The sequence below is a fragment of the Prionailurus viverrinus genome, chromosome A1 (genome assembly GCF_022837055.1).
Source record: "Prionailurus viverrinus isolate Anna chromosome A1, UM_Priviv_1.0, whole genome shotgun sequence".
Taxonomy (NCBI): Eukaryota; Metazoa; Chordata; class Mammalia; order Carnivora; family Felidae; genus Prionailurus; species Prionailurus viverrinus.
Genome location: NC_062561.1, coordinates 110148055 through 110160388, shown reverse-complemented (window position 1 = coordinate 110160388; position 12334 = coordinate 110148055). Strand labels below are relative to the sequence as shown.

At 33.6% G+C, this 12334-nt stretch overlaps 1 protein-coding gene across 5 annotated transcripts in view; it reads left to right on the top strand.

Annotated features, from left to right (window-relative positions):
* KIF3A (kinesin family member 3A) overlaps nt 1-12076 on the top strand; it is a 48074-nt gene extending 35998 nt beyond the window's left edge. For 3 of the 5 annotated variants that reach the window (XM_047856676.1, XM_047856643.1, XM_047856659.1), the window contains 9 exons: nt 1330-1338; nt 4638-4794; nt 5182-5362; nt 5964-6074; nt 6923-7048; nt 8219-8272; nt 8630-8698; nt 9274-9398; nt 11076-12076. In XM_047856676.1, the coding sequence (XP_047712632.1) occupies nt 1330-1338; nt 4638-4794; nt 5182-5362; nt 5964-6074; nt 6923-7048; nt 8219-8272; nt 8630-8698; nt 9274-9398; nt 11076-11124 (881 nt within the window). In that variant the 3' untranslated portion in view covers nt 11125-12076. Of the gene's footprint in view, nt 1-1329; nt 1339-4637; nt 4795-5181; nt 5363-5963; nt 6075-6922; nt 7049-7151; nt 8170-8218; nt 8273-8629; nt 8699-9273; nt 9399-11075 lie in introns of those variants that run through there. The other 2 variants (XM_047856653.1, XM_047856665.1) reach the window with 2 other exon arrangements.
* The last annotated feature ends 258 nt before the right edge of the window (nt 12077-12334 follow it).

Here is a 12334-nt window from a genome sequence, read left to right as displayed (position 1 = left end):
CTAGATTGCAGCTTACTGCCTTTTAAAGCATTATCCGTGTACTCACCTTTCCAAAACTAATAACAAAAACCTTTGGTTGTTCTTATACATTTAGCTTTCTAGAGGAAGAATTCCAAGAATATTAAGAATTGTTTTCTCTCTTGACAACTCTTACATTTTAGCAAAACAATTAATTTCATAGGATAATTTATAAAATACAAGAAATTGCTTTAGAAACCATATAGAGGTATTATTTCTTATTATAAACTGTCAGGTCTGAGAAAATATCTGAGTGGAACATTATAATTTAATTTTCTTTTTTAAAATTTACCTTAATCTTTAAAGAGTAGTTATATGAAATGAGTTGTACTTTGTTCATGCAGTTTTAGTTACTACTTGTGTACCTAGCATACAACGTTTTTTGTTGTGATGTGGGTGTGTTGGTGCATTGGAAAAATGGTTTTCCCAGCATGTGGTTGCTGTGTGTAACTTGTATGTACCTTTCCTTTTAAAAATATGAATGGCCTTTTTTAAGGTGCTCTTTGCTTGAATCATCAATTGATCATTTACTTCTATGAAATCATAATTGCCTTTAACAATCTACTAATAGATTGAATGCAAGTTTGTTATTATACAGGTGTACTTCACTTTATGCAGTTAATGTGTTGTGTTTTTTTTTTTCTGAAAAATTTGCTTATAAACCAAATTGGAGAATCACATCCATTGGGAGAACTTGCTGTCCTTAACATTTCTTCGTTAAATCCTTTTGTTAATCAAGTTATCGCTACAAATTACCATAATCCAATTCATCTCTTTAGTTGATTGAGGTTTTTGTGTTGGATTTTCTTAAAGGGAGGCACACCTGTATTGGATCTTTATATTAGAACATTGAATTGGGAAATTTTATAAACAGACAATGCAAATTTTGCTACTTTCAGCTAATTTTTTAAATTTGGCATCGTTTTTTGTTTTGTCCTTACAGACTACTTCCTAGATCTTAGCAGGTTCCCAATTCCATGTGTATCGTTGGTGTAACCACATGGTGCTGAACTCTTATATTTTCAGGAGTGTGGGAGTCATTGTGTGAGCTTTTGAGATTGATTTGAAGTGTAATCTTAATCTTATTTGCTTAAATTACATCTCTGATTGTGTTGAATATCCTTTCTTTTTACGTAAAGCTGCTCTCTTTCAGTGTTGATGATTTGATTTATTTCTGTATTTATACTGTAAGTAAATGCTATTATACATTTTTCTTTGTTTTACAAAGGAAATAATGTTTTTCTTTTTTTCCTCTTCATCTCTGTGCATATGCTTCCTGTCTACGATTTGCTTACTACTTCTTACTGAAAGATCAAGCAGGTTGGTGTGATTGATTTGCACTCCACATGGTGTAATTATTTAAACTATAAAGAATTTTGTTATTTAATTACATTACATTTTTAAAATTTAATACTATTTTTTTACAAGGTAAGTATCTGTCTTTTGTATTTAAAAAACTCTTTTGACTTTAGTTTTCAACCTTTAGTTTTTTTAAAAAACCTCACTTTTTCCTAAATTAAAAAAAAATGTTTCAATTTTTAATTTAAAAAATCAACTTTAGTTTTCAACTTTTAGTTTTTTTTTAAAAACTTACTTTTTCCTAAATTAAAAAAAAAATTACCTCCATTTTTATTCAGGAGGATATTAGCAACAGTCTTGTTTCCAAATGATCTTTTTAGAGGAACATTTCACAAGTGTTAGATCAACATTCACACACACTGGATTCTCTAGACCTCATCAACACAATAGACAAAAGTCAATATAACACCAGAACCAGATGACAGAATATTTTTTCCTAAATTTTTAAGGACCCATTAGGCCAAATTTCAGTAATGCAAATATAAATGATTTTCATATTCAAGCATTTTTTTAAAGCAAGGAATCAAAAAAAAAAAAAAACAAACTTAAAGTTTTTTTTTCTTAAATAAAAAAAGGAATCACACACCTGGGTACTTACGCCCAACAATGCTCATGTAATGAGAATGAAATTCAGTTAACTCTTCCTGAAATTCTTCCCTTTAATTTCATCTTGGCAATTTTGGTTGGAATTCATGGCAAAGGGCAATTAAAAATACTATTATTCCTGTTTGGCTTAATTATATACTTATATGACATGACCAACTTTTAAGATGTATTTACCTGAAATTTTGTGCTGAAATCTATCATGCAGTATTAGAAGAAGGGTTTTTGGTTGGTTTAGTTAAGATTTTTTTTTAATTCTTAAAAAAAAAAATCAACCTAAGAGTGACTTTTAGTGATGTCACAATTTTAAGTGACTGGTTAGGAGAGTTGGAACATATTCACATTTAGCCTGAAATATTATTTGCAGAGAAATACATTGATTTATCTGAATAATACTGGCTAGAATATTATTTAACTTAAATATTAGACTTTTGAAACTGAACCGAACCCTGTATGCATGGTCATCTTTATGAGAATATTGTAAGAGCACAGTAAGATTTTTGCTGCTAAAGCATCAGTTTGAAAATCCTACCTGAATGGTTTTGAATAACTAATGCAATTCAGGCCTGCTAGTAATTCATCAACAGGTTGTGCTTTTGTATTTCTATATATAATATCTTTTTTACTGCCTCTTAATGGGGTTAGAAACTAGATATTTTTAAGTGTTAACCAAACAACTAGAACCCTGAAGCCTAAAAATTAATGTGCATATGTTTATCAGATTATTTCCACTATACTGTTAATATCCACATCTTTACAGAGAGGTTTTTTTGTTTTGTTTTTTGTCTTAACATATTGGCCATTTTTTCTTTAAATATTTGTAATGCTGAGGTGGAAAATAAGTTACAATTTTTTAATGCATGCCCTTGTTTTATTTTTTTAAAGATTTTATTTTTAATCTCTACACCCGATGTGGGGCTTAAACTCATAACCCCAAGATCAAGAGTTGTATGTGTTACCCACTGAGTCAGGCACCCTCTGTATGCAATTCCTTTATACCTGAACTTCAACTTTTCCCCCTCAAATTTCTAAGAAATAGTACTGCTGATTAATCCTGTCTAGGAGTTCACTGGGAGTAGGAATTAGATTGCTTTTTAAAATCATTTTTTTAACAGCATAATTCAGAATATTCAATACAGGTGGCTGTGCCAAAGAAGCCAACATACTCAGGTCTACATCCTGACTTTTGGAATGCAATGAATCACACCACACCAAAGCATGAATTTGGATCAGTGCTTTTATTTACTCTTTTGTTTAACTTACTTGTTTTGTGGCTTAAGTTTGCTTTGGACTTTTATTTCTATAGAAATGGAGGGTAATATATTTTAAACCCTTGGGTTTTTAATATAATTTTATCCTAAAGATTTAAAGTCTCTGAATGCTTCTTCATCTCATGTTTCCTGAAAATGTATATTCAGATAAATATCTGCATCATCATTATCTTTCAGTTCTCTTTCCTTGTTAGCAGGAGGGGTTAGCTTTTGGGTGGAGACATTAACAATTTATAAACTCTTCTGGTTTACACTCTTCTGTGGTCCTTTGGGAAGGAAGTTAAGAATGACAGAAAGCTTTCAGGAGAGCCACACACCAATTCTACGAAAAGTTTGATCGTTTTTCTAAAGGAAAGTATGTTTCAAAGAAATTGTATTACCAGAAATGAATTTATTTGATTCAGTTTCATAACCAGTTTGATAACCTGGTTTTTTATTTGCTGTTTTTGATTTCTCATTTTAGTTTCATGATTTTGAAATTCATTCAATAAACTTACATTGGATACCTATTATATATATGTGAAACACTCTAGTTGGCATTATAGTCAAAATAATCAACTGGAAACTGCATTTCCAGCTTTATTATTTGATAGTATTTCTATTTATATTTGATACTTGACATATTTAAAGTGGCTTATTGAGATTTAGGCTCCTGAGTTTGACATAATAATGAGCTATTTTAATTGCTTATTTAAGACACGATGATAGATATGGTAGCTCAACAACTGTAAAATGCCTGGTTAATTGTATTGTAACCGTTAAATAATTAGTATAGAATTTCTTCCTTTAATAAAGGTATAATATGAAATGAAACACTTTCAAGTAATTTTATTAAACATAAATTTTACAAAAATTCTGAAGATACATGTTAGAAACTTCTTGCTATAAATTTTGCCTGATACTTTCATCTGTGCATTTTATGACTATATGTGCCATTTATTTATTCATTTATTTTAATAAACTCTGGGGGGTATTTTTGGAAGCCACTTTATTTTGTACCTCGTTATCAGAAAAAAGTAAATAATCATACTGCTTTTTTGAACATACTGCGTATTTGAGGACACATAGATCTTTGGTTTTTTTATTTATTAGGCTTTCCTGTTAATCTTTCTCTTTTTTTTTTTTCCTACTTACCTGTTTTGCTTCTCTTTCACATACTTTTGTTTTTAGTTATCATCGCATAATTACACAGCAGTTTGTTTAGCAATTAGTTAAAAAGTTATTCTAGGAACATATTAAATAGAAATAAAATATATTATTTGATTTGCTCAAAATTGTATTTGATTTTGTATTATTGAGGAAGGTATCTTTTGTAATTGAAGAGAATTTATACAAGCCTGAAAAATTGGCCCTAAAGTGATTGTTGCAAATAAATGACTCATATAGGTAAAAAGAAAGTGTCCCCAGATAAGATGGTTGAAATGCAAGCAAAAATTGATGAGGAGAGAAAAGCACTTGAAACAAAGCTTGACATGGAAGAAGAAGAAAGAAACAAGGCTAGAGCTGAATTAGAGAAACGGGAAAAAGATCTACTTAAGGCTCAGTGAGTATTACTGAATTGAGGTAGATTCGTGATTTAAAAATCTTATATTTTTCATAGCATGTATAAGCAAGAAAATTAAATAGTAATTAAAAGCTTGATTTTTGTCTCCAGAATAGCTTTTTGGGATCGAAGGTTTTGTTGTATTTCCAGAAATTACATCTGTTTTTGTTATTTCATCTCTGTGTAGGAGGAACAATTATCAGTGAAGTTGGGTGTTACAGATTAAATCATAAGTTAATTAATACTACACTGTGATATAATTTGATAGAGGTGTTACATAATTATATCCCTATTTTTAAATTTTGCATCCAAATACCTGGTAAATTTTGGGAAATGATATTGATAGAAGATAATCGATGGATATTAACTATTCTTTTTAATCAACAGACAAGAACATCAATCTTTGCTAGAGAAATTATCTGCTCTGGAGAAGAAGGTAATTGTTGGTGGTGTTGATTTGTTGGCAAAAGCTGAGGAACAAGAGAAACTTCTTGAAGAATCTAACATGGAGCTGGAAGAACGGAGGAAAAGAGCAGAGCAACTTCGCAGAGAACTTGAGGAAAAAGAGGTAATGTGACTTTGTTTCTGGTTGACACTTAGCCTTGGGTATTTAACTCTTCTAGTGAAAAGCTCTATATCCATAATCTTTAATTAAGTATAGTAGACACACAATGTTATACTAGTTTCAGATGTACAACATAGTGATTCAGTTTTTCTATATGTTAATCTGTACTCCCGGCAAATGTTGCTGCCATTTGTTAACATATAATCCCTGTTACGGTACTCTTGACTATATTCCCTGTGCAGCACCTTTCATCTCTGTGACTTACTCATTCCATAACTGAAGGCCTGTACCTCCCACTCCCTGCTTCATCCATTTTGCCTCTCTCCCCCTGAAACCCAACCAGCAGTTGTTCTCTGTAGTGATAGATCTGTTTCTGCTTTTTGTTTATCTCTTTGTTCATTTGTTTTGTTTTTTAGATTACACATATAAGTGAAATCATGTGGTATTTGTCTTATATCTATAATCTTAATAAAATTTTAAAGCAGATCTGTGAATTGCTTTGAAGGATAATAGTTGCTAAACATTTTTATCATTTGTTAAATAATGAAATTTGTGACTTAACGAATAAATGTTTCTGGCTGAAGTTTATCAATTTTTGTCATAGCAAGAACGCTTGGATATTGAAGAAAAATACACCAGCTTGCAAGAGGAAGCACAGGGAAAAACCAAGAAATTAAAGAAAGTGTGGACTATGCTGATGGCTGCCAAATCAGAGGTTGGTTTCCTAGACATTACCTACAAATGTAGCTCTGAATTAAAAAAAAAAGTTGTTTGAGTATGATTAAAAATCCTAAAGAGGTTATAATGTATGCTTACAGTTTTTTGTTTTTTTTTTTAATTTTTTTTTTCAACGTTTTATTTATTTTTTGGGGGACAGAGAGAGACAGAGCATGAACGGGGGAGGGGCAGAGAGAGAGGGAGACACAGAATCGGAAACAGGCTCCAGGCTCTGAGCCATCAGCCCAGAGCCTGACGCGGGGCTCGAACTCAAGGACTGCGAGATCGTGACCTGGCTGAAGTCGGATGCTTAACCGACTGCGCCACCCAGGCGCCCCTGTATGCTTACAGTTTTAAAGAAATAACATTTTCTCCTTTGTGTGCAATTTCACATTTTAGCTGTTAAGCTATTTTGTGTATTTCCAACCTTGATAATGTGAAAATAGGGACACCTGGTGACTCATTTGGTTAATAAGTATCGGACTTTGGCTCAGGTCATGATCTCGCTGTTAACCTAGCTTGAGCCCTGCGTCGGGCTCTGTGCTGACAGCTCAGAGCCTGGAGCCTGCTTCAGATTCTGTGTCTCCTTCGCTCTCTGTGCCCCTCCTGCACTCACACTCTACTCTGTCTTTCTTTCTCTCTCTCTTAAAAATAAACAAACATTAAAAAAGAAAAAAAATAATGTGGAAATAGATAGTGAAGGGGTAGTATCATTTTGTGCATTGTTTTTGTGAAAAAACTGAGTAAGTTTTACAAGGTTTCTTAGGCCAGTGCTTAAATCAGATAAAACTGTTCTGTATTTAAAATCTTGTTTACCCTTCATATTTTTATTGATTCTTCTGGTAGATGGCTGATCTCCAACAGGAGCATCAGAGGGAAATTGAAGGCCTCCTGGAGAATATTCGACAACTTAGCCGGGAGCTTCGACTTCAGATGCTTATTATTGATAACTTTATACCTCAAGATTATCAGGTAAGAGGGAAGTTCTCTGACCTAGATGTTACATCACTTGGCTGGGGTGAAGAAATGGGAATATAATTTTTAATTTAATTGATGGTACATATTTACATTTCAGTTGTTGACAGTAAAATTTACTTGAACTAAGGCCATCACATTTCACTTCAACTGTTATCTTTTCTCAATACATAATTCTCTGAGTATGTAAGTATCTAACTAAGAATTTCTCAGCCCTTTGGAGGAACCCAGATTTAGGTAATTGCATTCCTGTTTATTCATTCAATATACTTGATCCTATAAATAGAATAAATGAAACTCCTTTGCTAATTTTTCTCCCTCCGTATGGATACTAATTGTGTGTATGTGCGTGTGTGTGTGTGCGCGCGCATGTGTGTGTATCATAGTGTAGTGTATATGGTAAAATACACATAACATGAAATTTACCTTTTTAGACTATTTTTAGGAATATAGTTCGGTGACATTAAGTATGTTTATGGTGTTTTGCACTCATCACTGCCATCCATCTCCAGGTGGATGTTGATTTTTAATTCTAGTATAATTTTAAAATGTCAGCCTCTCTGTACCCCAAATTGCCACTTTTCTGGTACATTTTAGTGTACCTTAACGTACTAATTTTTCAAAAATTTATTTCGAGTCTCTGTATAGCTCAAAGAACTTTTTCTGAAAATAAGCCTTAATATTTTTTTCCTTTGGACCTCAGGTTGACGAAATTTTTGTTACATGGTACATTCTCCTTACTGGTCCTTGGGTGACCTGCTTTTATTTAGTTGGTTAGTTGTGTTTGTTTTGGCCTTTTTTTGTTATTTATTTTGTAGTGACCTTGTCATGCATAACAAAAGCTGCTATCAGGACGTAACCTATTTCTAACCAAACGGTTTCCCTCTCCCCTCTGCCATCCCGTTGCCTCTTCCAACTCATGGTTGCCATCATCCTGAATCCCATGTTCTTCATTTTATTGCTTTTTATTTTTATATGGTTTAATTGCATTTATGTATATTCCTTCAAAGTATGTATTTTTAAATTTATCAGGAAGTTATAATGCAGTATATAATGTTTCGAGGCAACTTTTTTTACTTAATATGTTAAAATTTTAGTTTTGAGAGCGTTTTCAGTATTTCAAATGTTATTAAATATTAAAAGTAGACCATCTTTGACTCTTAAAAGGAAATGATTGAAAACTACGTCCACTGGAATGAAGACATAGGAGAATGGCAGCTGGTGAGTATTACCTTCATCCTCTCATGAAGTACTTAATGGAGTGCATCTTGTGGCCTGGGGACTGTGCTGGCTCTGAGGAGACTAAGATGGTCCAGGGAATGAATCAGATGAGAGTCCACTAGAGTGGATAAGATATTTTTCTCATTAACCGTGTTCTAACACACAGACTATTCAGGGGAAGTGGTGTCGTTTGGGGCTGCACAGGACTGTCGGAGTTCTAGATTCCTTTCTTTTCCAGTATTCAAATTACGTTTTATGATTGTAACATCAGTATACCTCATAGTAATTTGCCTTATTCTCAGTATTAATTGCTAATTAAGATAATTTTCCTCCCTCCCTTTTTTTTCCTTTTTTGAGAAATGTGTTGCCTATACAGGAAATAACATGAGGAAGCAGACTCCAGCTCCTGATAAAAAAGAGAAAGATGTAAGAGTGCTTTTTTGTTGTTGTAACTCCAGTTTCTTTATAGGATGTGGGTCACTCATCTGTGTTATCAATATGATTTAAATTAATCAGCTCAGCTGAAAAATAGGCCTATCTTTTGGGAAGAGAAGCCCTGGGAGGGGGGTAGAGGACGTTTCTGCTCCCCTCAGTCATGAAGGTAGGCTTTCCCTTTGCACCACACAGGTGGCATGGTGGCTTCTTCAGAGCCTCTTCACCTCTCCAGGCCATGGCAGGGGGATAGTTAGAGACCAGAGTGGGTCTGTCTCCTTCTCAGAGCTGGTCCTGGACCTAGGTCAGCAAGAGGAAGTAGCAGCTGTAGGGGAAACAATAATGGTTTTCCTTTCCTCTGAAGATATTGATAGGGTGTCAGGGATCCTTACTTACCGCCCGTGGTGAATACGTTTGACATGAGTGGCATTAGAAAAAGATACCCTTAGACATTTATTTGGTCTTCTGCAGTTTTTCTCTAGGAGTATATTCAGTATTTTTAATCTTCTCCCCACATCTGGTTTAAATCCTTCCTATAAGAGTGTCTTGTGTTTGCTCCCTTTACTTAGCCCTTTGAAGTGGACCTTTCCCATGTGTATCTTGCCTATACTGAGGAGAGCCTCCGGCAGTCCCTGATGAAGTTAGAGAGGCCACGGACGTCAAAGGGGAAAGCAAGGCCAAAGACGGGGCGAAGGTAAAGACTTCTCTTTCAGTCCTGTGAGATAAAAGCACTGAGATATCCTATGTAGATACATTTAGAGGAAATTTAGTTAACATAATAAATATTTTAGCTGTATTAAAAAACTGCATTTTAGTTGTATTTAAATAAATATCAGAGTCCTTATGTAGTAATGATTTGAGTAAGTAAAAACTAAAGAATTAAATTAAGGCTTCCAACTTCTTTAGCCTTCCTGAGTACTAGAGTTTATTTTTAATATACTTTGTTCTATCCAAATGTATTAGAAGTCATCTCTTATCTATCTATCTTAATCCCTTAATTTCTTACAGTAATTCTTCTAGTGAGATGCTAATGAATTTGCCTGGTTCAACTCCAAGGTCTTATATTTGCTGGCTTGCTTTTCTGTTATAAACATTGCTCCAAGAACCTTTAACCTTTAACCTTGCTAGTTAAAGAAAGCTTTTCTGACCATTTTTCCCTTTCCTTTGAGTGCTGGTTTTGACTGTTGAGTAGTCTATATGTATCATAACATGAGATCAGGGCTGGGGCGTGTTTCTTCTCTCCCTTCCCTACGTTAAGTACTGTTCAGCTTATTTAAACTGATTTTAACACTTGGAGCTCCTGAAATGATAGGAAATATTAAGCTTATTTTCCCCCCTACTTTGAGTATGTAGACTTTTGAGCTATAAGTCAGATGAAGTTGTAAGGTTTTAATGTTTTATGTTACGTAACATCATAGACATAACCTAACATCTATAAATTTGGTATATGTGACTGAAGGTCAGTGGCATTGTAAAGATGTAGAAATTTTTACATTTCTTGGCATTCAAGTGCCACTTGTTAAAAACTTTTCACATGTCAACAGAAGCCATGTGTGTAATATTAGTGAATGAAGAAGTCAAACACAAATCCTGCTGGATCGTTCATTTTTCCATTTTTAATAGAGATATTTTTCTCTTACCTCTGCAGTCAATAAGAAAAATTACAACACAAGAGTGATGATAAATGGTTTGAATTTTTGAAATGAAAAAAATTTCATTTGAGCCAACATTGGATGAGCCAAACCTGTCATTCTCTGTGTACCAGAATTAGCCTTCTGTATTATAAAAACAGTAGATGCCCCTGAACGTAAACATACACAATAAATGGTTTGTTGATAATGTATCACATTACCTGATAAGGTCCAATGTGATGTTCCTGTAAATTAGAAATGCATAGTTCAGTGCGCTAAGCAAAATTCCATTGAACACCGTACATTAATGCAGTATTTCCATCGGTCCCTGCACATGCTTCTGCAGGTGTTGCTTCAGAGGATTTGTGTCTCTTTTTTTCACTGAATGAACCTGTACCTTCAGCATGCCCCAGAACAGATAATCCAGGGGCTCAGGCCTGGCAAACATACAGCCCACTTGGCCCTGGCCTGTCTAGTCCTATTTTAGAAGTTTTCATTGACTCAATCCCTTACATTCTGGTTGGTAGGGTGAAGTGTCAGGCTCTTGCACCTACTTCAGGTGACCTTCCTCTGGCCTAAAAAGGTGGGCATTGATCTCTTAACATGTCAAACGTGGCAAACCTTGGCTTGTTTCTAGACCTTATGGCCACTCTGTGGCCATACCTGCTACATAATGTAAAGTATTTGCATTCAGTCTTTTAGGAAAGCATTCATATTTTCTTTTTCTCTTCTCCAAACAGAAAGCGTTCTGCAAAGCCTGAAACTGTGATTGACTCTTTACTTCAGTAAACATTACAGACTTAAAGTCACAATAAAAATTAATGATATTCTCATGCCTAGACAAAATCTTTAATTAAAACACTGAAGACTGTTGTGTAATTTCAGATTATGGAAGCTGTAAATCATGGAGTAAGACTGGAACTAATATTTTGCCTAATAAGTCTTAGTCAGTATATATATTAATGTCATATTAAAATTGTACAACTGGTAATTGTTCAGATTGTCATATTACACTCTATACTGTGCAGGGAACTTGGGGGAGCAGCTTACTATACTGAGAGAGTTGCAGTTTAATGTATACATAAATCTGCTAGTGATTTATTCAACTACTGTATAATTAGGTAACTGGATAGGCAAAATAGAAAAAAATATATATGTCCTGTTTTGCACACAGAAAGTAGCAGATCTCATCATTCTATGTTGTGCTGTCATATGTGAATGTATGGGCTGCATATCTAAGAAATTATTTGATCTTAACACCCACCTGGCCTATTTAAAAATGTTCTAATTTTTATACTAACATTCATTACATTTTAAGTATGAGACAACTTACGTTATTGATCTTTGGAAAATTTTATAATTCAGCAGCCAAACTTTAGAAGTATACATGTTTAAAATGCAAAAGTTGGAAACACTTTTCTTTAGGACCTCTCTTGACCTTTTTCTGCCACTTGGACTTCAAGTGAAATACACTTTTTTGGTTCTGGTTTCATGTTCTCTCGAAGCATTGAGTTTGTACATAGATATAAAAGTCACAGTTGCAGAAAATTAAGAAGCTAAATACTGGTCACTAACCTTTGCCCATATGTGTATATTTTCTAAAATTCACTTTGAGTGTGACTAATGGATGCTTTTCTGCATCTCAGTTCTAAATTGTGATAGGAATTGCTCTGTATCTCCCAATTGAGAAAGGTCTCCATTTTCCACAAAATGCAATCAAAGCAAGAAATATGTGTATCTTTTAATTCTTAGACTTTATAACATTTGTTTTGCTTTTATTCATATTTTATAAAAAGAAAGCATTCTTCCCTGAATTTCTTTTATTGACAAATCCCAGTTACACCATATTCCTTTAAAAATTTAAAAAAAAATCATTTTTATAGTAAAATAAGTTGTAATAGTTAGAATTGTTCTCATGGTGATTGTTTACAAAATTTTAATTTTTTCATAAGTTATGCTACTCCTAAGCCACTTAATGTATCTTTTATGAATTTTAAAA